The sequence below is a fragment of the Macadamia integrifolia genome, chromosome 5 (genome assembly GCF_013358625.1).
Source record: "Macadamia integrifolia cultivar HAES 741 chromosome 5, SCU_Mint_v3, whole genome shotgun sequence".
NCBI classification, from domain to species: Eukaryota; Viridiplantae; Streptophyta; class Magnoliopsida; order Proteales; family Proteaceae; genus Macadamia; species Macadamia integrifolia.
In genome coordinates this window covers 10,327,998-10,355,179 of record NC_056561.1, presented here as the reverse complement: position 1 = coordinate 10,355,179, position 27,182 = coordinate 10,327,998, and the positions used below count along the sequence as shown (strand labels likewise).

The 27,182-nt window shown below is 38.7% G+C and overlaps 2 protein-coding genes across 3 annotated transcripts; one reads left to right on the top strand and one right to left on the bottom strand.

Moving 5' to 3' along the window:
* Positions 1-330: 330 nt before the first annotated feature.
* On the top strand, positions 331-22,380 carry LOC122079302 (type I inositol polyphosphate 5-phosphatase 12-like). 2 transcript variants are annotated; one of them, XM_042645663.1, is made up of 11 exons: positions 332-1,342; positions 3,694-3,946; positions 4,879-5,680; positions 11,528-11,652; positions 11,864-11,948; positions 12,517-12,670; positions 12,773-12,813; positions 12,921-13,188; positions 13,410-13,533; positions 13,611-13,965; positions 21,549-22,380. In XM_042645663.1, the coding sequence occupies exons 1-11, from the start codon at positions 532-534 to the stop codon at positions 21,903-21,905; spliced, it is 3,375 nt and encodes a 1,124-aa protein (XP_042501597.1). In that variant the 5' UTR covers positions 332-531; the 3' UTR covers positions 21,906-22,380. The 2 variants fall into 2 exon arrangements, with proteins under 2 accessions (XP_042501596.1, XP_042501597.1); XM_042645662.1 differs by having other exon boundaries at positions 331-1,342; positions 12,517-12,813.
* A 2,648-nt stretch (positions 22,381-25,028) lies between these two features.
* LOC122078310 (UPF0496 protein 4-like) lies at positions 25,029-26,362 on the bottom strand. Its single transcript, XM_042644239.1, has one exon. The coding sequence runs from the start codon at positions 26,238-26,240 to the stop codon at positions 25,197-25,199; it is 1,044 nt and encodes a 347-aa protein (XP_042500173.1). The 5' UTR covers positions 26,241-26,362; the 3' UTR covers positions 25,029-25,196.
* Between the last annotated feature and the right edge of the window lie 820 nt (positions 26,363-27,182).

Sequence of the window (27,182 nt, the reverse complement as noted above, 5' to 3'; positions counted from 1 at the left end):
AAAAAAAAAACCCAAATTAAATCAAACCGACCATTTGACAACTCATATGCTACTATAATTAGTTCAGGATATAGATCCCTAGAATATCTCCCAATAACACCATCAAAGAAGGGAGGTGGGTAGCAACACAGTCATGTCAATGGTCGGTGTATGATATTAATAGGGTTGTTGATAAGGAAAGGGCTATTAGTAAGCAAACAGTAATTAATACTATTCCTCTAAAAAATGGACCAGACTAAGACCTGTATCCAACCAACCTGGAAAGTTGTGAGGCTACATTGAGTATGACATAGCTTAACTACATCAAATCAAAACTCACCAGAGATTCATATTAAGGGCTCTAATTACAATTGAGGCGGCAACAGCCAAAGAAGACATTCCCGTCCTCTACCTCTCAATAAGCTTCGCCTTACTCTCCGGAACCCGAACACAACTCTCCTCCATTTCGATTCCAAATCTCACATTTCTCTCTCTTCTTTCTCTCTCTATCTCTCTTCGATTGTTTCAGAATTGGAGCTTCAGAGAGCTTTCATGGATGAACGATTCGAAGATGACCACGTTGGAGACCTTATGGTGACAGTAACCAAAAACAACTCACATCGTAAGACTCAATCATATAGTCAACATGTGGGTATTCCTCCAGTACAGAGGCATAACACAGGGAGAAAACACAGCCTTGATGAAGGTGGGATTACGAAGAACATCGATCGATTCTATGACGACTCCTCTGATGAAGATTTGTACCCTCCATATGGCTACGTCGGCCGCATTAACTCTGGCGGTAGTGCGGGTGAACGGCCAGAGTATTTGAGTGATTTCTTGGAAGGGCATTATTCGGATTCTTCGGGGGAGCTCAGACGGTCTTCGTTGCCGGAGTTTATTAGCAGTGGTGGTGGAAAGGGGATCTTTAAACTTCCGATTCGTGCTGCCATTCATCCGGGACGGCCGCCGGGGTTGGAATTGAGGCCGCACCCGTTGAGGGAGACGCAGGTGGGTGGATTTCTGAGGACAATTGCTTGTACTGAGACGCAATTATGGGCTGGCCACGAATCTGGGTTGAGGTTTTGGAACTTTTCGGATGTTTATGCCCAGGGGTGTGGTGTTGGGGGTAGGGCAAGAAGAGGGGATGAGGAAACAGCACCGTTCTATGAATCGGCTCCAACGGTGCCCACTATCTGTTTGGTTGTGGATGCGGGGAATAGGTTGATTTGGACAGGGCATAAGGATGGGAAGGTTAGGTCATGGAAAATGGACCAGCCTTTGGATGGGGATCCTTTCAAGGAAGGTCTCAATTGGCATGCTCATCGTGGGCCTGTTTTATCTATGGTCATGTCTTCTTACGGTCAGTGGTTTTCTATAGACTCTACTCTAGTTGTGTTTTTGGAATCAATTTACTGGAAACTTTCTTGGGTTTGTTGAATTCATGCTTGATTGGAAGCCAATCCTTGGAAATATGACACCGGGAGAAGTTTGAACGTTAAGAAACAGCGAAAATCTGTATATGAGGTAATTTAAAGTCTGAATTAACCAGGGTAATTGAATTAGTTGGCAAGAAATGCCAAAACTCTTTATCATACTGTTTCACAGTGTGGTATGGTGGTTTACTTTGGCAGTCTGCAATGGATGGCTCCCTAATTTCCAATTTGCAAATTCTTGTACTAGGCAATTAGTTCCATGGAAACGTTTAATATGAAATTATTAATATGGATTGAATTTCTGTTAAGGCATTAATTCATGCAATCATATCCATACTTCTCTCCTCTGCACGAAAAAAGATGAAGAATAGAATTTATGTAAATCATTCAATTGACTAAAATGCCAGATAGAATGCTTGAAAATTCATTCCAGCTTCTAGTTGGGGAGGGCCCTTCAAACCTTAGAGATAAGTAATGTAATTTCTACACTTCCATGAGGATCACAGACTTTATTTGTTTGCCAGCCTTTAGGAGTCAGAGACTTTGCATTCCCAAAGTAAGATGTTTTTGATGGTTCATCTTTTGCTAATGAAAGAACTAACTATCAACTTAGGTTTCAAATTCAACCAAGAAATGATGTGATCCTTAAAAGTTGTAAAGCTTACACTCGGAGTTTCATTTGAAGGACATATTGTTATTTTCATCATTTGTTTAAGGATCTATTAACACATAAAAGAGGCAGGAAAAATTTGACAGTTACTGTTTCTAGAGAGAGTCACTCCAGGACATGGGGTGTGTGGCCTATTGGCCAACCTTTCTGATAAGCTACACTCTGGATTTGTCACATGAAAAAATCGTTTGGCACACCCAATAATTTAATTTTTCCCTTTTTACATATGATGAGTGGTTTTGGGATGAAATGTACCATGATTAGATGATGCTGTTTAGCTTATAATTTCTATCTGTCATGGGGAGGAATCGTATTCCTGTTCTATTATTTCCGTGGCGTTGAAGAGGTCTGGTTATATGGATTATGTGGTGGACCTGGTAGTCCTTTGGTTCAGTTAAAGAGTTGAATTATATTATTTGGTGATCCTCTAATCAGTTAAAGACTTGGACTTTATGGATTTTTTTGTTTTGTTTTTGGTTTTTGGTTTTTTTTATTAATTTTAAAAAAAAAAAAATTTTGGGGGGTGTTTAATGGTCGTTTAATTCTATCAAAGAGTCTTGTGAGAAGTATCTGGCTTTAAGTAATTAGTTATGTGATGGCCAACAAACTTTGTGTATCTGGAATGAGGATTTTTAGATGAATGAGTGGTAAAACTAGAACTGATAAATTAAGAAATGAACAAATTAGAGTTACTTAGGACTTAGGAGTTTTTGTTTCAATGACTTGCAAAAGAGGGAAGCTGTAGGAATTTAGAAAAAAAGGGTTACTCTGCATTTCATTTGACAAATGGAAAGGATTCAATACATGAAGCCATTAGAGAAATTTTGAATATTTATAGATATAATGTCTATAAAAACATCAACAACAACTTAGTCTTATCCCAACTAAGGGGATCCTTACTCTTCAGTTAGCTCTGTTCGAGGTCATACTTGATACAAGGCCTAAGTTGTGTTGTCTTTCCTCACCACTTCACCCAGAGTATTTTAGGTTTATCCTTGGCTCTTTTAACTCCTTCAATTTGAATCAAATCACTCCTCCGTACTGGAGTACTTAAAAGCCTCCATTGAACATGGCCTTGCCACCTCAAGCGATTTTCTTGTAGCTCATCATGCATCGGAGCTACTCCCAAATCAACTATAATGTGTTTGAAGTTTGAACACCTTAAAAGCATATTCATCTTTACTTCATGGTATATGTTTGTTGTTGAAGAAAATTTTAGTGTTCAATGTTAATGATCTTTGTCCAGTAATTTGGTGAGCCTCAAAACACATCAGGCATTTCCTTTCCTTATGCTTTAATACCCACTCTGTTCCAGCTGTTTTGGTATTTGGGCCATGCTAGTTTGTACTTCATAATTTGCAATGTTACTCAAAATTTTCTCAATATATAGTGTGGCTACAGGTTTAAGAAAAAAAGGTAAAGAAAAGAAGGAAAAATTGCACCTGTCCGAAAGGTCCATTTTAATTAGCATGAATTGCAACTATTTGTCTTAAAGGATTTTCTTGTTTATTATTGATGTCTAATGCAGAACTCATATGAAAGTTATTGTTTGTTGTAATTTGTGTTCACCTTGTTGACTTTTTTGACTGTGTGTTATTTGGGAATCAGGTGATCTATGGACAGGTGGAGAGGGTGGCGTTATTAAGATATGGCCTTCGGAATCCATAGAAAAATCTCAATCTTTAACAGTGGAGGAAAGACACATGGCTGCTTTATTAGTTGAGAGATCATATATTGACTTAAAGAGTCAAGTCACTGTTAATGGCGTTTGCTCCATATCTGGTTCAGATGTGAAGTATTTGTTATTGGATAATGCTAGATCAAAAATTTGGAGTGCTGGGCAACTGTCCTTTGCATTGTGGTATGTCTCACCTGAAAAATTGTCTGAAATTATGCATAATTTGTTTAAAACTAATTCTTCGTTTTTGTCTTTTTTTCCCCCTTGAAGAATCTTGCAAAAATTAAAATCATAATCTTGAAAATTCAAATTTTCAGGATATTATTGCTATAGCATTTGAACCTTCTTCTTTTTTGCAATTCTTATCTTTTATGGGAAAGAAATGAAGTTTCATATTGTTTCTCAAGGTTCTGAAATACATCTTGTGATTCTGAACTTTGTCAGATTATAATGATTAAAAGGGAATCTTGCTAGGCTGCATTAGAAAATCCTTGGCATTATTTATATGTTCACTACTACAAAGAAAAGGTTTGGGCTGCCAGGGCAAATGCCCGGGTTCATTTCTTGAGACTGGCCACTTTGCGCATAAAAAAGCCGGAGGTTAGGACTGTCTGCAAACTCAGCCCTCCCAAGATCCTGCATAGTCAGGACCAGCACTTGGTATGCCTACTATGAATATCATTAGGGTCCTATTTTGTGTGTTTCAGTGAGAAGTTCTTGACCATAACTACTTGTATATGTATTGGCTGTATGGTACTTGCTCATGATATCTCCTAACAAGGAAACTGCCTAGAACTTTATTTCCCAAAATATTCAGCATATGGGAGGGGCAATTTCATCTGGCATATGGGTAGATATTTCTTTAAGTAGTAAGGCAATCATGACCTGTGAACGATAAGAAATTTTGCCTGCATGGTGAAGGTTAGACTGTCCATTACCACTCTTCCTACCTATATATATCTATATATATTTCACTCCTCCCCAGTCCCCGCAAAGCAAAGACTGAACCACCTTTTATTTTTTTTCACCACAAACATCTTTGTGATTCTAAATTGCACAGGAACAAAATTGATGTAACATCCTAAGAAAATCTAGAATGTGGTTTTTCTCACCAGGGATGCTCGTACACGAGAACTGCTGAAAGTATTTAATGTAGATGGTCAAATTGAGAATCGCGTTGACTTGTCGTCATGGCAGGATTCATCTGTCGAAGATGAGATTAAGATGAAGTTTGTTTCCACGACAAAGAAAGAGAAATCACAATTTAGCTTCTTGCAACGTTCACGTAATGCTTTGATGGGGGCAGCTGATGCTGTTCGTCGAGCTGCAGCAAAAGGGGCTTTTGGAGAGGAAAAGAGAACTGAAGCACTAGTTCTGACAATAGATGGAATGATTTGGACCGGATGTTCAAATGGTTTAATTGTGCAGTGGGATGGAAATGGAAATAGGTTACAAGATTTCCAACACCATTCTTCTTCTGTTCAGTGCTTCTGTACTTCTGGAGCAAGGATATGGGTAGGCTATGTCAGTGGCACTATTCAAGTGCTTGATCTTGAGGGAAAGCTCCTTGGAGGATGGGTTGCTCACAGCTGTCCTGTTATAAAAATGGCTGTTGGGGCTGGTTATGTCTTTACATTGGCTAACCATGGTGGTATTCGTGGTTGGAGCATTAAATCTCCTAGTCCACTTGACAATATATTGCGATCAGAATTGGCAAGCAAAGAACTGAAATACAGAAGGCTAGAAAATGTGAAAATACTGACCGGTACTTGGAATGTTGGACAAGGAAGAGCCTCTCATGACTCACTTATATCTTGGCTAGGTTCTGCAGCAACAGATGTTGGCATCGTTGCTGTTGGGTTGCAGGAAGTTGAAATGGGTGCTGGTTTCCTAGCAATGTCTGCTGCAAAAGAAACAGTGAGATTTCTTAGGCTTTCTTTTGCAACTAATTTTAAGTGACCAATTAGATGCTATCATGTTCGAGGAAACTTGCTGCAGTTCTGTTGTTCATGAACAGAATTGTAGATGTAATCCAGCTGTCAATGCCATGTGTTTGTTTGTCTGTTTATGAAATGCTTCGTTGCACACTCCAGAAACTGAGCTGCTGATGCTAAAGATTTGCAAGTCTGATGATTTGTAAAACAATGCTAAATGTTAGTGCAACAATAAACCCTGTTTGTATGGTTTGCTGTGTTAACACTGACTTTCTTCTTGCATGTTTGCTTATCTTGGTTTATGATGCTGCTCAAATTGTTCTTTTGTACTTTTATGATATCCTTTGCTTTCTGGTAAAGTTTTAGTTTGGTTATTGCTAATACTATTTCTGCAGTAGAAAAACGATAGCAAAGCCATTGAAATTCTCTCTTTTTTTGTCACTGCCATCGTTGTTGGAAGGTATCCATTTACTGCTCTCTCTCTCTCTCTGTCTCTCACACACACACACACACACACACACACACACACACACTCACACACCTGTATAAAGGGAGAATAATTAAATAAATTCAAATAAAAGTAATGAATATAGATTTGGACAAATTTGGTGGCTGAAACATACAAAGTACGGCTGAAACAGCATTTGCAAAGCTTAGAGAGATGCAGAAATTGATAACTATCTCATATAAAAATTAATTAGGCTAAGACTTGAAAGAGAGGTCCAGAAGGACCATTCTGATCTTGCGGCAACTAAGGGAGGATTGGTCTCCATTAAATTAAGGTGCAATTAGCTGGGGACACAGTCTGGTCAGTTGCAGGGTTCTGCAATAACTGCAGCAACCAGAGGCTTAATCTGACAATACTATATATTAAAGTGAGGGGGTGTTGCTTAGAAGGGTTACAGTCCCCATTGCTTAATCCACATGATGCAGAGGTAAGTACACAAGGAGGAAGAAAGGCCAGCCCAATCAGGCCCATAATTGGGCACAATAACTTAAGTTATAACCATCCCACAATAGGCCATGATTTAAGTTATAGTCAGGCCCTTACTTAGGCCAGTACACTGGTTCTAACTTAAGTCCATGTGATAGGCCTTGGAGGATCTCTTTGGCTGATTGCGTGGGTCCGTGTTGCTGCCATTTTTGGAGTTGCTACAAGCTATCCTAGTTACTATTTTATTTAGTTTCTATTATGTTTCAGTTTTTATATTTTGTAGTAGAATCGTAGTTATAGTAATAGTAAATTAAGATTCCCTTATATTTTAGCAAGTCCACGCATGGGAGGGTTACTATTCTTTCTGGGTGTTGTTTGGTTATTATAAATAAAGAAAAGGGGGCAAGTTCCCCATGATTTTGATCATAGTTGTCACAGCGACTAGGTGACCCAAGGCGTTAGAGGGGTGCCTAGGGACAAATATGACTATATGTACATATGTACATATAATTAGGCTTATGTGCAACATTAAAGCCATATCAATGTAATAGGACCTAATATGAGAAAACCAATATATAATAGATAAAGCTTAGGATATAATATGAGCATATTCATCAAAAAACAAAATAATGAACATAAATCAACGTGAACTCGTGAAGTGTCAACAAAGCATGCGGTTGCCTTGGACCCAAGAAAGAGCCTGGTGCCTAAGTGTCACCTAGGCGGCATAGGCAACAACTTGACAACTATGATTTTGATGCTTGAACAACTACTCTCTTGTGAGAATGACTGCTGCGGTGTCTCAGTTGCAGGTTCCTAGGTGGTGATACCCAAGCATATCCCTCCCTTTCTTCTGTCATCTTCTTCTTTTCTCTTTCTTCGTCAACTTCACTGTTCTGTTGGTTCCAGCAACCATTCCTCTTCCTACCGTAGCTATCATTAGTGTTAAGAGAGGGTATACTTTATACCGTGGAGTATACCTTATAAGTTGTTTAGGTCATGGTATCTCTTTCTTTCCTATTCTAACTAGGCATTAGGTTCTTGTTATGATTAGGCTTTGGAATCCTACTCAGATTATGTAATTGTTTCAAGTTCAATATAAAGAGACTGGCTAGACGATAGGTTGTTAATCTCCTACCATGCAAGCCTTCCTCCCCCAATATCTTTCTTTCTCTCTCTCTCAGTTCTCTTCTTCACAGGTTCTGGTTACTAAACTTTAGTCACATGGTACCAGAGCCATGAGGAAGAAGAAGAAAAAAATTATATAAAACTCTTGATGCAGTTGGACGACTGAGTTAACTGGGATTGATTTGGTTTCTTTATTTATTTCTTTCCTTTTAGAGTTTGTTTGGGAGTCAAGTTTTATTTGAGTGGATTTTAGTTTCTAATTTAGAGTAGTTTCCATTTTGAATTAGTTTCCTTAATTGTCTTGTTTTCCCCCTTTATATTAGTCATGTAAGACGATGGAAAGATAGAGCTATTGAATGTTTGTTTGGTTGAAACCATGGTTGCCGAGAGGCTTGCATAGCTCTCTTCTTCTCTTCTCTTTCTATCACTTTATTCTTCTTTTTCTTCCCTCTCTTGTAATTCTTTCTTTCTCCCCTACCTGCTGTTGACACCCTGTTGTGGGTTGAAATATCAGGTTTAAAGAAAGCTTGGCTGAAGGTTTATTTCCAATCGGTTGACCCTGATATTTGGACTGAAGGAAGCTTGGCCCTAGGCGACTCAAACCCTTGAGCCCTTAGTCCGAAACCCATCCCTGTGGTGAGGAACAAAACCTGCAACAGGTCTGAAACCCTAACTACGTCCAGGTCTCACTTGTAGAGGTTCTCCTGCTTATGTGATTGATCTTTGGACCGATTTTTGGCTGGAATCAAGAGGCCCTTTGGTTTCCAGCCTTCGCCTGAAGTTTCGACCCAAACCGAGGTCTGTTGAAGAAGCTCCATCGACCTGAAATTTCCCTCTTCCACTGGACTTGTTCGATTTCTGAAGGTTGAAGAAGACTTCCTTCTTTATTAGCTATCTAACTTCGCGGTTATTACAAGTAAACCCCTCTCTTCTCCAATTTGTGTTCTATTATTCTCTATTCCTTGGTAAATCCAGAAAATCCGCTCTAATCTCAAGTTTTAACTCTAGTTGACCATATATTTGTCCCTTCACCTTTACAATCTTGTGGGCCCATAGCGATCCGATTCGGGTTTTGGAACCTGGATCCGCATCAACCCTAGTTGAAGAAGATCTAGGGTTTCTGCTATTTCAATGAAAAAAAAAAAAAAGAGGAGAAGAAGAGGTTTCTTATCTGGGTTCTTTTGCTGCAACTGCTACTGTTTATTACTTGTGTTCATCGCGTCTTCGATTTGCTCTTATGGATTTCTTCCAATTGCTGTCGCTGAAACCTCTAATTGTTGAGGTCTATTGGCTCCCTGGGGATTGTTCTTCGATTGATGCTGATCGAAGAAGAAGATCTACTGCTGCCTTCGGTTGGAGATTGATGCTGCTACTGGGGTTTATATCATTTTTTTAACGCTGAATACCTGGTATCATTTATTGCTGTTGATGCCAAGGTTCTTTGATTTTCAGTTGTTAAAGATGACCCCCCAATCAGTCCAAAGCCTGGTTGTTCTCGAATTGGTTGCGTCGATTCCCCCTACCCTTGTTGTTGTTTAAGGTATATATACCGTGGGGTGTTTGATGTATAACACGATAGGGGGAGTGTCTGTATCGTGATTGGAAGTAAGTTGCATGTAACTGTTAAACATACTACTTAGTATCAAGTAACATATTGTCAGACTCGAGAAATCTGAAAAAAATAAGATTTAGACACAGGGAGCATAGAATTTTTTTAATATTTTTAAATATGCTATGAATTATTTTTATTGCAAGCATGATTTTATGGCTAATAATATAAGGTCCAAATTGATTATAAACATGATTAATCCAGAATATAACATTTTTAAAAAAATCCACATTTAGAAACAAAAACATTTAGAATATGGGCTCTTAATTAGGATGTATGCTTGTTATATGGACCTTACTTTGACTGTGGACCCTTAGACTATATATCCCTTGTACACCTAGGGTTGCCTTGTGTGCGAGAGAGAGACCTAGCTGAATGAGCCCGGCCTGCAGTTAAGAGTGATTTTGAAGGGAATAGGGGAATCTGCTACTTGGTTTTGCACAAATACAAGAAACAGGGAGGTGTCTCAGTACACAGTCATATGTACCAAGCTTTATCAAGTCGTCTTGTGTTGTATTGACTGATACTGATTGAGACAGTTTGATACTTAGGCCATTTCAAATTGCCCTTTGTTTTGTGTCGGTATCATCTCCATAAGCCAAAATTCGAAATGTATGGACCATTACGTATCAATGCTTAATACCTTGAACACATTACGTATCAATAATTAATACCTTGACCACAATAGCTCTGTCTCACACACATACACACCCACCCATGAACAATAGCTCTAACTTTAACTTCTTCCCTAGACTGTTCAACCACTTCGACTTGCTTTTTATTCCTCTAGATTACCAATTTTCCACTGGATTTTTTATTATCATGATGTAGATCTCATGGCATTCACATAACCACCCCAATTTGCATTTGTATTTGCCTTCACCTTCATGTGGTACTAGCGAGTGAACAAAGGCCTTTCCCATTGACTATTTTATGTACTTGAGAATCTTGTCAGCTGCCTCCAAACAAGAAATCTTTGGAGCATGCATGACTAACTCGCTGCAGTGATTTGCACAAGTATTGTTTGTTGGAGTTGTAGAGATGGTCAAACTGCTCCACAATATTCTGTTATCTGCTTTGCAGAAAACCTAGATTGGAGGCCTTGCGCACAGTTTTTCAAACATCCATTTGAAGCATTGTGGCCATAGGCTACTGACATCTTCCGTACAACCAGAATACATCTGCAAGCTCCTCCTTAGTTCTTCAAAATTGAAAAAGTCAGGGTCTGCCAAGTCCAATTCTCTGATATCAAGTAAGATACAAACAGGAGGAGGAGAGAGGCAGATGTAAGCATTTGGTAAACTTCCGTCAATAAGTGAGATGAATGACAATATAATGCACTAGTATTTTACGGAAACTGCACCCTGCCCTCAAACATAAAAGTAATTTCTCTTATATCAAGTAAGCAACACATACGAAAGGACAAGATTACCTAAAATTTTGTATAAACACTCTTTATCTGAAACCCCAAGTTTGCATGAAGTTGTGTGATCAGTCTGTTGTCATCTATCAGAGAAAAGAAAAAGAAGGGAAAATCAATCTGCTACCATCTATCAGAAAAAAAAAAAGGGGGGGGGGGGATCAGTCTGTTGTCAACAGAACCAACCAGACTTATCTCTCCGTTTGAAGAAGACCTTATCATTTTACTATTTACTTGGAGGTGCTAGTTGAAATTTTCTTCCAGTTCCTTGGGTAGGAAGCGTATGCTTGTTATAATTCTGCTTTCGACTAATTGTCAATTAGCTCGATGCGTTTAAGTAGTGAAAATGAATGTCAAACGTAATTAAATTGTAAGGGCAAACACAGATAATGGCAATGAAACTGCAACCAAAAAAAAAATGTGTTATAAGACAAAAGTGTTACTGTTACAGATTTTTTTTTTTGCAGTTTCATCTTCTCTGGGTAACAAAGAAACAAGCATGGTTGTTGGTTTTCAACATGGATATGGGTGTCTCCAACTCCACCTTTTTATGAAATTTGTGTGTGTTTTTGTGGGACAATAGTGTTACTGTTACATATATATATATATATATATTTTTGTAAAAAAAATGAAGATGTACATATTCTTATTATCTTATATTCTTTTCCTCTGTGGATATTGGGGACTTCTTTTGACTTTCTATATTTTATCCACTTACCAATTTTTTTGATGACTGTAGGTAGGACTTGAGGGGAGTTCAATTGGCCAGTGGTGGCTTGATACGATAGGAAAGACCTTAGACGAGGGGTCAACTTTTGAACGTGTTGGTTCAAGGCAGTTGGCAGGCTTGCTCATAGCTGTGTGGTAAATCTTTATAATTGGAAGAATACAAGAAATCTATCTTTTTCTTTCTTATTAATAGGAATTCATTTGTGGTTGATCTATTTTTGGAATTTTAGCATCTAATCAGTATCGTTGAATTTAGTTGCTTCCTTTCAATCTATAGTATGGAATCTAATTTACTCTACAATTCCTGTCAGTGGTTTGCCTGTGAATTTACAATTTTCTTTTTCAGGGTCAGGACCAGTCTTAGACCACATGTTGGGGATGTCGATGCCGCAGCAGTTCCTTGTGGTTTTGGACGTGCTATTGGTAATAAGGTATATCTTTCTGCAAAATTCTAGTAGATTTGGATTTTTCTAGCCAAAGTCAAGTAGATGGACAATGCCTGCTGTGCAAGGTTCAAAATTTCAGATTTTGCCCTCGTTCTAACCTTTGTCAAAACTGAAATATTACAGTGAAATTTTGGCTATAAGCCTATAAATTCTGATACTCATTTTGTTTCAATTTCTTGCAAAACCATAATATTTTGGTAATTTCGGTGAAATTTTGAACCATGTTGGTATGTTGATTTTGAGTTGCTAATACTAAAAATATAAATTGAGAATAATGAAATAATTTTTCAGAATTTCTTTCTCTCTCTAAACATAGTAGTCACAGTGTCTGGGCAACCCAAGGTGTTGGAGTTGGGGCCTAGACGCAAGGTGACCAAGGCGCCTGAATGAGGCGATACCTTGCCAACTATACCGTGACAACTATGCTCTAAACACTAATACATAGCACATACCTAGAGAACACTTTCTGGTGATTCATAGTGTATGTTTTCTGTTATATTTATGCCACAATTTTCATTGCTATCATTTACTTGGTAAAAGGTTGTCTGAGCAGGGGGCTGTAGGTTTGAGGATGAGAGTTCATGATCGGGTAATGTGCTTTGTTAACTGTCACTTTGCGGCACATTTGGAGGCAGTTAATCGCCGCAATGCTGACTTTGATCATGTATATCGAACAATGGTTTTCACTCGGGCAAATGCTGCAGCTGGTATGATGATGTTCCTGTTTTTGTGTTCCTCTCTTGCCTGCTCCACGTATTTATTTTGGCTGCTTTATTCTTCTGGCTTGCCACTGGTCCTCTCTGTTGCAGTTGGTGTCTCATCTGCCACTCAGTTGCTTCGTGCTACAAATGTATGTACTGATTCTAATTGGTATTTTGGAAATTTGAATCTTCAAGTCTTTGCTGTGGATTGCTTCAATCTCCAAGTTAGAATTATAAATAATTGCTGATTTTTCAGCCTGTGGGTGCCCACTCTGAAGATGGGAGGCCTGAGTTATCTGAAGCAGACATGGTTGTATTTCTTGGTGATTTCAATTATCGGCTTCATGGCATTTCTTATGATGAGGCAAGAGACTTTGTTTCACAAAGATGCTTTGATTGGCTCAGAGAAAGGGACCAGCTTCGTGCAGAAATGAAAGCTGGGAAGGTCTTTCAAGGAATGCGTGAAGGGATCATTAGATTTCCTCCGACATATAAGTTTGAACGTCACCAAGCTGGTTTAGGAGGTATTTGATAACATAAAGTATGAGTTTCTTGTTACCTTTCCTGTTGCACTGATTTACAATTAGGGTTAGTCCTCTGGTATTTCTTTTTGGAGTGCATTTTGTGAACCAGATGAACTGAGGATCCTTATGTAGAGCATCTCATAAGAATATGCTCTGTGCATGCCTCCTATCGCTTGGATTATGTTTATTGTGTCGTTCTGTGCTATCCATCCTTTTTGTAGGGTATGATTCCAGTGAGAAGAAGCGCATTCCAGCGTGGTGTGACAGAATTTTGTACCGTGACAGCCGTTTAGCTTCAGTATCTGAGTGCAGTTTGGAATGCCCTGTAGTCTCTTCAATTGTCCAGTATGTTTCTTGGTATTGTTGTTTCTTGTCAAGCTCTTGTATGCCTCATATGACTTTGGACCTCTTTCATTTACCAGGTATGAGGCTTGCATGGATGTCACCGACAGTGACCACAAGCCCGTAAGGTGCATATTTTTTGTTGATATTGCTCATGTAGATGAGTCAATAAAGCGAATGGAGTTTGGAGAAATCATGGAATCTAATGAGACAATCAGGTCCATGCTTGAAGAGTTATATGATGTTCCAGAAACAATTGTTAGCACCAACAACATAATTTTACAAAACCAGGACACATCCATACTGCGAATCACCAACAAAAGCATGAAAGACAAAGCTATGTTTGAAATCATTTGTGTAGGACAGTCAACGGTCAAGGAGGATGGGCAAGCATCTGAACATCTTCCTAGAGGTTCATTTCCCCGCTGGTTGGAGGTAACTTCCATTTCTTTCAATATAAATACCAATGCATTTTGTGTTCACTTCTTTGGCACTTCATTCATGGGATGCATATTATTTAAGTTGACTGTGTATTTTGTTTTGGGTGTTATGATTATTGATAATTTTGGATTGGGAGGATCAATTTTTGGTCAGTTGCAAAGCCTGGCCTCTTTTTTCACTTCTCTAAGTTTTAAGTTTATCCTTTAGTGGTGTTTTTCGCTTTAATTTCTAGGTTGCTTTTTTAGTTAGTAAAGATTGAAATTGTATCAATTTTAGAAGGAAAAGGGATGAAAAATGATGAAACTTTCTGAGTGGTTTTAAATCAGCTTCATAGATACCAAGGTTGAAAGTATGTGTAGCAGACATCATATCGGAAGGATGCTTTTAAGAGACGTATTATATCGTATCGGAAAAACACAAGATACATTAAAGACACGCATGGAAATGGTCAACAAACATATGGAAATACTTATGATACATGCAAAATATAGTTTTGAAGCATAAAACCATAAATAAGTAATATATAAAATGTATCATGTATAAAAGGAAGAACAAAATATGGCAAGACAAGTGCATTCAATTTCAATTGATTATGCATAAACGGTGATGTTTCTTACATGTATTAATACCAAAAAATATGTCATTTTCAGTTTGGGGAATATTAAGGCTGTAGGGAAGAAAAAAAAAGTTATTAGGGTTTAGATGTCATTTTCAGTTTGGGAAGATTTAGGGTTTAGATGCAAACATTATTGAGAGAAAGAAAAACCTAAGTTTGATGCAATCATTCAGGTTGTGTGCATGGTTTTAAGTATCGGTGCGTATCGTGCCGTATCGGTAGGCATCGGCACGATACATACCGATACGCTACATGGAATTTTGGACCCTCTTTTGCGTATCGACCGTATCGTATCGTGCCGTGCCGTACCGATACGTACGATACTCTGCGATACGAACTTTTGAAAATATGAAAATTCCTGTGAGTATCGGTTCGTATCGACTGTATCGTATAGTATTGAGCCTTATCGTACCGTATCGGTACGATACGGCTACTTAAGTGTGAATGTGCCTTTTGGTGTTTGAAACAAACACTTCAAACTCTCACCAACAGTTTTCTATATTTCTCTTCTTTCTTTCCCTTTGATTCACACACCTTTTTAGAGACTCAAATGGTAGATTAAAAGAAACATTGTGGAAGTGAATGGTTCAAAGAAGGAGAAAAACATAGTCCAAGAAGAACCTTGAACTTGAAAGTTGAAAATTTTGAATAGTAAGTTCTTGAATCTTTACTCATTTTTTTTAACTTTAACCTTAGATTTTCAAGTTTTTGTACAAATCTAAGGTTCATCATACTTATAATCACATTTTGTGCATCATTATTACATGAAATCATTGGATTTATAAGGAATTACAAACTTTTTTCAAGAGAAAATGAGGGTTTCAATTTCTTTTCAAATTTCTTAGATCTACTCATGCTCAATGATTAAAAATGTTTAGATTTTTTATATGTTATGTAAAAACAAGTGTTCTACAACTTCCATGGAAATTTTTGATTTTTCTCAAAAAATTATATTTGTCTATCAATACGATACCCTCATCGTTTTGAACATTTTCAACTCAATATATTTGTCTATCAATACGATACCCTCTACTTAAGTATTTATGCATTCTACATGTTATATATAGCTTTTTTAACTATTTTTTTATGCAAAAGTGTATAAAAATGTGTTCCCTATCCATTTATGTGTGTATCTTTAGAGTATTTTAACGTGTTTTAGCATATCTCCAATACGATACGATACCCTCCGATAAGTATCTTAATTTTGACCGACCGATACAGCGACCGATACCGATACTTTAATCCTTGGTTATGTGAAAATCAATATTTGAACAAAAGATTCAAAGTATCAATAGATAAATGTTCTTGCAAAAATCTGGTTTCAGTCCTTGATTGCAAGCTATTTAATCTCTAAATAATGATGAAATCAACACTAATAGTGTCTCTTGTGCCTGTGGAAGCAAGGAATCAAATTGATTTTGCCAAACAAATTATTAGAGTGCCTTACAGGAGCTCTCGGTGAGTGTTTGCTGTCATTGATCATGCTATTAGTTTATAAGAGACATATCAAGCCTATTGAACTATTGATAGGTACCGGCCATGTATTGACCATATCGAGTCACATATTGACCTAATATAGATGGTACTTTTTTTAGATACCATATTGGGACCTTAAAAGATACGATACGTATTGGTTAGTATCGGCGGATACGGTAGGATACTTAAAACGTTGATAGATACAACGAATGTCATTTTTAATGATGTAATTTTAATGATTTGCAAGCATTGTGTACCATCAGAGTTGTCAGCCATTGAACAAATCACCAAGTCAACTGAGTTTTGCTCTCCTGGTTGTGTTTTCCTCGGAAAGGAACAGTAGCTGCAGCAGAACAATGATCCATAGACAAACTCACCTAGATAGATATTTTGGAGAAAGAAAAGGAAAGACAGGAAACTTAGGAACATGAAGAAATTGATTTCAATATAGAAAGAGAAGAAAAAGTAACACAACCAAAGGAGGGATACCTGGGTAAACGAGCCATCAAGAAGATTGAGTAATTCTCTGAAGTGAAGAAAGGACATGGGACTTTTCAGTCACATGAGATGTGGCACCAGAGTCAGTGACCCTTGGTGTAGAAGCAGAAGAGGCAAGCAAGTGCACCAGTACCTGAATGAGCGATGGTTGCAGCAGACGTAGAGGAAGATATCTTAATCTATTGAATATTCTTAAGTAATTGATTGAGTTGATTGCGTAATGGAGAAACAAACTGACTACCTCTAGAGTAGAAGCCTGATTGGTGTCCGAGGATGATTCCACAGTAGAATTTTGATCAGATGTAGTAGTTGCAGTAGGCAGTAGCAAACAGTTGTCCAGGCCACTCAGGTCTACCATGCTTCACCCAACATGTATCAGCAATATGATTTATCTACCACAATGAGTACTTTCAGGCCTCCCAGACCTTGCAGTAGCGGGAGCCTCATGCACTGGGTTGCTTTTTTTTTTTTTTTTTTTTTTTTTTTTTTTTTTTTTAATGAGTACACTTACACGTGATCTAGAGACTCCTTGGCGTTGACCACCTTCATGGCCTTGGTCTCCCTATGAACCGCGACCTCTTTCAAAAAATCCAGTGCTATGGCCACGACCCCCATTATTCGAAACAAGTGCAGAATTATTGATAGTTGAGGTCAAATCAAATTTGGTGAAGGGGGGAAGACACAATAAGTTGAATTCGAAAAAATGCCTCATTCATGAATGGGTATCTTCTTGCCTACAAGTATTTGGCTTTTCACTGGTTGAAGGCCAAAGTCTAGTTCAGTTAAAAATTTTGCAACCAAGAACTCAACACGTTGAGATTTAAGGACTTCAATATCTGTATAGAGAGGTTGATACACATTGAGTTCTTCCAACATGCCTCTAAAGGTACCATAGTGGTCACCAATAGATTTCCTACTCTTCTTTAATGAGAAGAACTTTTCACCCTAGACATGTTCTTATCCTGAGAATAAGTTCCCTTGAGGTCATCCCATACACTTTTTATATGGTCCGTCTTCCATCAGGAAGAGCAGGGAGTTAGCCGAGCTTCCGATAAGTCGTCTGCTATCAAGTGCAGCCGACTTCTCTACAGCTCTATAGAGTAAGTCAGGTTGGGTCACTCACTCCAGCGTTCGTCTACCCCTGCCCTACGCTTTTGTGGACTACGGGCCAGGAGGGATGTCGCTTAGTCGCTACTTGATAAGACAAAGGAACCTCTTTAACCACTGTATAGAGAAAGGAGTCTTGCTCATGATTCGTGCAAGAGAGATTCGATACTGAAAGTTGGGAGCGGACTTGCTTGGGTGAAAAGCGCGCCTAACCCACCTCCTCGTGCTTGGCTGGTTTAGTAGAAGGAAGGAGCCTTCCTTAGATGATGTCAGAATGAAGTACTAGTGCTTACGAGGTCTGCAAGGAAGCAAAGAAGCATCGATCTATTAAAGGAAGGGAATTGCACATTCACGCTAACAAAAGTCGAAGTACTCATATCCCCGTCTGAAAGAGGCTCGACCATTGTTCTTAAGCGAATTCTGGAAGGAACACTAGCTAGCTCGCGGGAACCACCCTACCTCTATCTAGTAGTAACCTAGCCATGAACGATCACCAAAAAGTCCCATAATAAATATAATAAGAATAAGGTGATCTGTTCGCCTACTCAACTAATCACATAGATCAGTCCCAAACGAGTGGAGCCTACTTTTCAATCGATAGTGAGTGGAAAAGAAAGCGAGTAAAGAATAAAAGTCAACATATAATAGAGAGTCTCGCTATAGGAAATAGAATCCGTTTCTCATCCTTGCTCTCATGGTGTGCCCCCCTCATTCATCTACAGATAACAGCCCATTGGCGCAGGGAATGGGCGCCCCCCTGGTACTACTAAAGTGACTTTTGCAGCGAGGCTGAGCTCTCAACATAGATTTACGATTTGTTCCATAGGAGAGGGGGAGAAGCGAGCTTCAGCACTTGGATGACTTTGCTGCGGAATAGCAAGAACCGCTTCATTGACAAATTGATCATAGTTGTAGGGAAAGGGATTCACAAGGGCGGAGCACTTCTCAAGCTATCTCAATCTGACTTGCTTGCCTGAAGCTTAGTTCCTTCTATCTGAAATGGAAATATCTACAATAGTTGTGGGGAATTTGGTCACCTTTTGGGATTAAAGTAGTCCCGTATTGGTGCCTTTGGCGGTACCTCGCATCCTTGCTACTGAGCGAAACCCCACCGAGATGTGAGCCATAAGCCTCTCTTCCTGCTTCAACTTGGCAGGGGTCAATGCCAAAACTTCCTATCTCAAGGGCTAGGTAGAAAACCCATATTTAGATGGATAGGATCTCAAAACAGATACTGACAAAGGATCGCATACTCCTGTCTCTAGGAATTGAATAAAGTACAAAAAAGTACAGTTAGGTACCTGAAAAAGTACATTTGGGTGTTAATTGGTTGAGGGAAATTCCAAGAATCTCAAGAAGCTGGAAAGGGAGATTCCCCTACTCTTAGTCAATCCCCCATCTAAGTTAAAAGTAATGGAGGAAGACTCTGATAGGTATAGGCATCTTCCTTAGCTATTTCAATCGTAAAGCGAGAGCTTGGGAGGTAGATCTGCCCTATGAAAGCTTGAAAACGGAAAGTCAGAAGAGGTATCAAATGTATATTATTTTTACCATAAAAGAACTGACTCTCGATGAGAAGAGTACGCGCGCTAGCGCGCTACAACTAGCATAGCAGCCTACGGAAAAAGGCTAGCGCGCTACTAGCGCGGCTGGCTTCACTTTTGTTGCTCCGCCCTAGCTTGCTAGCGCACTCTGGCTTGACTTGACTAAGCCCCGTTTGCTGGGCTTTGATGCCGTAGCTTGCAGCTTGCTGGTGTTCTCCTTTACTAAGTGTACCATGTCTTATGTACTCTAGCAGTAGTGGGCGAAGCAAGGGATGGAGCTAGTTCAAAAGGGAAGCCAGCTCCTTTAAAACCTTTAGTCAAACAAAAAGCTAAGAAACATCACATTGGAAGCCACAAAAGGATCTATACTGTTCTGCAACCAACAAAGTACTGTGGAATTTTCTGATGTCCATTCCGGATATTCAGTAGTGGTCGTAGCAGGAGGGGCTTAATCAGATAATCCATTTTCTGCCTAGCAGTGATATATTCTCTAGTGGCCTGTGCCCAGAATAAGTAATTTGATGCAACTTTGAGTTTAATAGATGTGATTTGGACATTGAAGGACTCCATGGGGGGTTTGGAATCACCCATTATAGATCAGATACACTCAATCAAAGAACCAGACATTCTTACTGCTGCTGCTGCTGCTGCTACTATTTTTATAATTATTCATATCACCGTTAGACTTAATAAAGTATGTAAAGGCAATACAAAGAACTTGCTAAATCCTCTCTTCTATTTTTATTTTTATTTATTTTTATTTTTTTTATGAATTTTATTGTGGAAAGGGGGGGGGGGGATTGGACTTTGGAGACAAGTGAATGAGGGATTCAACCCCAGTTCTATGCTGTGACAAGCAAGAGACTATACCAGCAGGACAAACTGGCACATTCCTCAAATAAATTGATTTCTTTTATGATACTTATATAACGTTTGCATGTTATGAAAATAAATCTGGACTACCTGTAGTTAGAGTCATAGTTGTCACGACATCAAATCGATCCAAGAAAATGGAGGGGTGGCTAATCGATTTGGCGATGAATCGCCCATTATGGCGTTGCCATGGCGGTTAAATCGCCCATGTGTCATTTTTTATTTTTCCTATTTTCTAAAATTATTTAGTATGCTATTTTTTTATTTCCCCGATTTTCTAAAGTTATTTAGCATGCTACAAGCCTACAATATATATTCTATAACATATAAAACCAACATTAAGCAACATCAAATCATCAAAAATCAACATAGCCCTATCAAAATCACCCTGCATTTTACAAAAAATCGACCGCCTAGTGAATTAGGCGTGACCTGGTGTCCATGGCGGTGCCATAGCAACGCCTATAATGGCGACCGCCATTTGTGAGTCATGTAAATCGTAGCACTGCCATGAACTTCTTTTTCTGCCAGGACGCCAAATCGCCGCCTAGGCGTCGCCATGACAACTATGTTTAGAGTTATTAAAATGCATTACAGTTACTGTTCTGAAATTATTATAGTAATATAAAATCAATTCTTAAATTATTTAAAATAAATTTGATGGATATTCCTGGAGTCCCAAATCTATTTTTTGGGGTTTTGTGGGGTCCAGAATCTTTTGTTCATGTTTGATTCTAAAATACGTATCCGTATCCATGTAATATTGGAAGGACCAAACTCTAGAGGCCCTCATCTCCAGGAATGGAGTGGTGGTGCTACATTATTATTCTTTTATTTTTCTGTTGTTCCATCCCCTGCAAGAAGGCCAGACACTGCATAAATGAGGAGTGCCGTTGAAGTGGGAAAGGGCAAGCAAAAAGTTACGAAGGATTTCGATTGAAGAATCAGGAAAGTAGTGAAAGGCATGAAAGAAAATTATGCAGAGTGTAACTGCAAGAGTAGGCTTTCTGTCACTGATGTTCTATCCACCCACTTTAGAATATGTTCTTTCCTAATAAGAAAGTTAAAATAATAAACCTGAATTTTGTGGTGTACTAACTGCAGAATTTCTTCCAGAGTGTTTTCAGTGAAAGTTTAGAAATGTAAACCTGACTTATGTTTTGTATTCCTCATTTCAAAAGTCTGCTTTGTATTAAATGACAGAATATAGGTTAAAACAGTATGCATAATGAATTGAACATTGGTGATATCAGGACTTGCTACATAGTTGAACATTATGAACTTTTGCTCTTGACCAGAAAAAAGAAAAATTGTGATATGCATAATGTCAGTGTCACCTTTCATAATGATTATCTCTAAATATCCTCAACTGATTGTTTTAGGTCTCCTCTTGAGCTTACACTGTAGAAGCTCTCTCCCTTCCCACCCCTTTATCCTGCTTATTTACAACTTTTGTTGTTCAGGTAACTCCAGCAGCTGGCATAATAAAACCTGGCCAAATTGCCGAAGTATCAGTGCATCATGAGGAGTTCCATTCCCTCGAAGAGTTTGTTGATGGTGTCGCACAGAACTGGTGGTGTGAAGACACAAGAGACAAGGAAGTGATACTAGTCGTGAATGTACGAGGCAGTTGCACCATTGACAGAAGAAGCCACCGAATTCGTGTGCGCCATTGTTTCCCATCAAATAGTTTACGTATTGATTCAAAATCCAGTGACTCTAGGAGATTCCAAGGAAATGTTCTTCACAGAGCTGACTTCCGACACCTCAGCAGTTCCTGTGATGTGGCTGATGATCTACGCTATTTGCAGAGTCCGTAATGAGTCAGATACTGAAATTGGGAAAGAAACTCACTCATCAGTCAGGGAATGAGTTGGGTGTTAGGGCAACCTTCAATCTGATGCCAAAGGCATCCTTTCTCAAGACTGCATCTATACATGCATCTTGATGTAAATACCTGAGGCCTGCTTATGATTTTTATGCATCATTGAGCAGGTTCATTTTATATGATAGCAGTTTTATCCATTATTTCAGTTCAATTCTGATACGCAGAATCAATTCTTTAACTCCCAAGTATCCCCCCCCCCACTCCCCCCTTTGTTTTTGAGTCTAATTGTATGAATGGTTCATATTTGTGTAAAAAGAAATACAGCAGGCAGCAGGATGGTTGAATTTAGTTTATTCTTAGCAGAGACTTTCTGAGTAAATTGTTGTCCATTAAAAGTTAAGAGACAGATGAAGGGTTGTATGACATTATCAATTGGCTTTGAAGAAAAAATTCTTTTCTGGCTATAATTTTTTGAATCAGACAACTTGTTTTTTTTCTTTGTTCTTCAATGCTACTTTCCATTTGATCCCAAATTTTTTGATTTGTGCATTCCTACCTTTGTCAAGAAGTGTGCAATCCTGCATTAAATATGTAAAAGAGTCCTAGGGATAATCATGGAATTTGAATATAATCTAATTACCCACTTTCTCCCTCATATATGCCAAGTTTGAATAATTCTTTCACATGTCAAAAAATAAACAGAAGAAAATGGTGAAAAAAAGAAAAAAAAAACACAACTTTGAGTGGTCATGGATTATTGAAAATGCATGGAAGTGCAACACAATATACTCGAAAGTTAGTGAGTTTATTATCAATGGAAACTGGAATTGGACTCTAATTCTTTCTTTCCGATTGATGTGGCAAAAGAAATTGCTTTACTAACTTAACCTTGAGAAGTTGGGTTCCTTGTTGAAGGTTTAAAAGAAGTATGGATTTTGTTTGGAAGCTTAAATTCATCTTAAATTTAAGTTCTTTTTGTAAAAAATCCTTAGCGAGTGGGCTTCTTCAAACTAGAAAGAGCATCTCACTTTGAACGTTGACTGAAGATGTGTTTTTTGAATCATGAATTAGAAACTGATTTGACATCTTTTTTTTATCTTGTGATTTTTCAAAGCGAATTTGGGCTGTATGGGGCCGTTCGGTTTGAGAATTGAAATTCTTTAAGCTTTTTAACTAGTACTACCCTAATCTTTCGTTTTAGTTGCATGATGAAATCTATTGCCTTTTTTGACTTTGATTACCCTAATCCCTTTATGATCAAATAGATCTCTAAGCTAATAATAGGGTACCAAGACGTTGAGAGGATCCCTTCACAAAGAGAATTATCAAAGAGAGCGAGAGAGAGAGAGAGAGAGAGAGATTTGTCTCCAAGCCCCTTTTGTAGTTGTGCAGCTTGAGCTCCTCCAAACCTTAGTCTAACCTATTCTATTATTCTTATCTACACCTTTTACGATTTCCAAAGCTACGTAAATCTTCCTTGAATATGTTTTGAAATATCATTTCTTAACGTTAAAACACTCTGAAAAGCGCAGCCTTAAAAGCTCCTAAAAGGCATACGTTTTCCACCCATGGTGAAGAGAGAATCTATTCATCCACATGATATGACTCTTGATTGAGAGAGTTTTTTCCATCTTCAAGAATAATTTGTGAACTAAAACCCTTACCTGTCTCAATGGTTGAAATTAAAGATGTTAATCGGTTCGGTTTTGGTTTAAAAGGTGTAGATCGATTCGGTTCACATTTATTTGACTAAAATCATAACCGCACTATTTACTAAATAATTCCACTTTCTAAAACCATGACCGTTTAGTAAACAGTTTCGATTTCCACGGTTTCTAAACAGTATCGGTTTCACAGTTTTAAACGATTTCGATTTCGATTTATTCCATACGGTTTATAAAACGGTTCACAATCAGTTTATTATAACTTGCAACCATCTCTAAACTGAAGATCATAATCTAATCAACAAATAATTGGCAACCACAAATAAGATATTTCATATTAACGATGGTATGTCTTAATTTGACAATTTAGTGCTATTTCTTTTCATGGCCCTTCTTATACATTTAGAACTAATATCATACAACATCTAAATCCAGCCTTCGACAGCATAAAATATTAAAATGACAAGTGGTTCAGCCAAAACACCCCATCTATGATAACATAAATATAGTAACATATATGGATTACAACTTCATGACCTAAAGCCTAAACTTGAACTGAATTGTAATAAATCATACCAAAGCAAGATGGACATTTAATTTAATTGTTAATTGTTATACGGATTACTGCCCCTTCCTTATTTATTTGTTATACGGATTAATCGGATCGGTTTAAACGGTTTTAAATGGTTTAGTTTAAACGGTTTCAATTCGATTTGAAACCAATGGGTTCCGTGGTTAAAACCGACCCAACCTGTTTAGCTAATCGGCATGAAACTTGAAATCATAACCACACCATTTACTAAACGGTTTTGCGATTTCGATGTAAACGGATCGGTTTAGTTTCGATAAACGGTTTTGATTATAAATTCACATCCTTAGTTGAAATCTTATGTTGTACCTTGAGAACAAATCAAATATTGGTACCACGATACTTTGCATAGTTCTTTCTTCTTCTTCTTTCTTTCTTTCTTTCTTTCTTTCTTGCTTGCTTTCTTTCTTTCTTTTTTCCAATCGTATAGAGCATGTCATAGTGGGGTTGAATGAGAACCTTTCAATTTCAGTGAAGAACATTAAACACCCTCATGTAAATGACCCCAAGAAGATAAGAAAAATTGAACTGAAAACCATACCTTTATTGAGGTGAAGGCCCTTGCAAACTCGACTACCCCTTAGGCTTAGAGTGAGTTACTATATCTTCCAGGTATGAAAAGACCTACTGATGAAGATTCTCTCACATTGAGTAATTATTTATTCCAGGTTTTCCTGGTAATGTTGCTGTAACTGTAACATATATGATCCATAAGGAGAAACTTCGACTGTGCAAATGAATGACAAAACCACCAAGGCCACCCCAATAAAACTTGCTCAACATGTCTACTGGAACCGAGGTGGTCATAACAGTGGTGATATCTTATCCAATTTGAACTTTGATTCCAACCCCCAAGATCATATCAGTGAAAATACATTGTAAATTTCATTAACTGTTCAGATTTCCTTGCCATTTACAACCTCAACCCTTCTGCTCACTGAACAATTTTCCTCCCAACCGTATATTTTCCTTCTTACAAACTGTATACCCAAGAAAAAAAAAAATTTATTATTATTATTTTCCCCTTTCCCTACATCTTCCCTTTCTGTTCCAATCTCATTTCCGAACCCACCCTGAATTTTCCCAAAAGACTATTTCTTGTACTCAATACCGTGCGAAAGAATCCGTTAACGCCGTCAGAAAAACGATCCAAACGCTCCGTCAACGTTACCGTCATCTCCTCCAACTCCTTAAAACCACTCTCCAACCTCTCCTTTCCCTCACCTACTCCCCCTCCAACCACATTATTAATGACGTCACAAACGCTCCGCACGCGCTTCTCCACGTCATCCACATCATCCACGAACCGTCGGCGATCTGAAGCGTCCTTGAACCGCCTCTCGATCTCTACAGAAACCGCCGAAGCCAAACCATTAAACGCGTCAGACCAAGAGAACTCGGCAGGGACTCGGACTTGAATCGTCTCAGTTGACTCGGTCAATGCCGAAACCATGACTCCGGCGACGAGAACAGTCATCGCTCCGACGGTGTAGATCATGCGTTTAACGACATCACCAACGGTCTTGATCTTGCCACTAGGAGAACTGCCTAGTCCACGAGCGAGATCTCGGATCAGCTCACCTGGGCTCTGTAATCTCCGATTTGTGTGAACAAACGAGCGATTTCCCCAATCGGAAAGCGAATCCCTGACGCGGCATAGCTCCTCCGGTGCCAGATTCTGATTCTGACATCGTTGAAACCGTTGGATCCCTGAGACTATCAGAAGCCGACCTTGTCGCAATCGTTCGATCTCCATAACGATCGAGTTACAAAGATCCAATAGCTTCACACTTTCATCCAAATAGGAAGCGAGAGAGTTCTCAGAGCCCGAGAGTTTCAGATCGGAAACCAAGTTTTCCGCTTCTGTGTGTATGTAACAGAGAAAATCGACGGCAAGGGAGATCCAGGAGAGATTGATCGAAGGTGGATTGAGGGTCTTGAGACGACGGAGGAGGTTTTCATCGAAGGATTGAGAGACACGCTCGAGATTCTTTGAGGCCGGCGGGGATCGTTTTCCGGCAAAGAACCGGGGGGTGAGAGAAGGGAAGCGGCGAGCGGTCTCCGTCAGAAACATTTTCAGGCGAGAAACGAGAAATACAGCTGGGAAAGAGGAAAGATTTGATCGGAGGCTACAAGAAATCAGCCAGAAAAACGATTTGATTTTTGTGGTGTGTATTATAACGAGAGAGAGAGAGAGAGAGAGAGGGAGGGAGAGAAATTTCTGAGAAATCGAGAAATTACCGGAATTGCCACCACCTATCCCGAGATTCAAAAGTCAAGGTATCTTTCTGTAGATATGAAATTACTGAAATACCCTACGGGTATCTAGGGTGTTTATCCTTTTGGATGCCTCTGGTCCCCAGCGGGAAGCGGGTGAACGGTATAAGCCGCCCCGGCTGGAGCCGGTTCCTGAGCCGCCACGGGCAGCCATTGGCTGTGTTAAGGCCCTCGTTTTCCGCAAGAGATCGGATGCCCCTAGTGATGTTCGCGTGTTACCATAGTTTTAGGTATCGGATCGTATCGGCTCATCCATAACGGTTTAAGTAGGGGTCAAATAGGGCCGGGTTGGGTCAGGTTAACCCTCGCTAGTCTTCTTAGTAGAATCATATTCTGATAAACATGATTCAATTCCAATCACAATTCTTTAAACTACTCTTCTACCTTCAAACTCTAAAAAACATTGATCTTAACTGACCCTTCACCCCCTAAATTCCTCAAAGTGTTGGCATGTGCTAAGAGTTTAAAGAGAAAGGGTCCCTTCTACTAATGAAGTTCTCTTATCGGTTTTTCAAAAGCTTAGGAAAGCTTTATTGTACTGTTTTTGTTATTTTCTTCATTTATACAACATGTTGCAATGATATTATGGGCTGAGTTAAATCTTAGTTACAATGAAAGTCCAAATGGGCTAAGCCCAACTCAAAATATTAGGTAGGTGGAGTTGTTTCCTGTCAATATGTGCAATGTTTCAGTATTAAAAAAAAAAAAAAAAAAAAAAAAAAAAAAAAAAAAAAAAAAA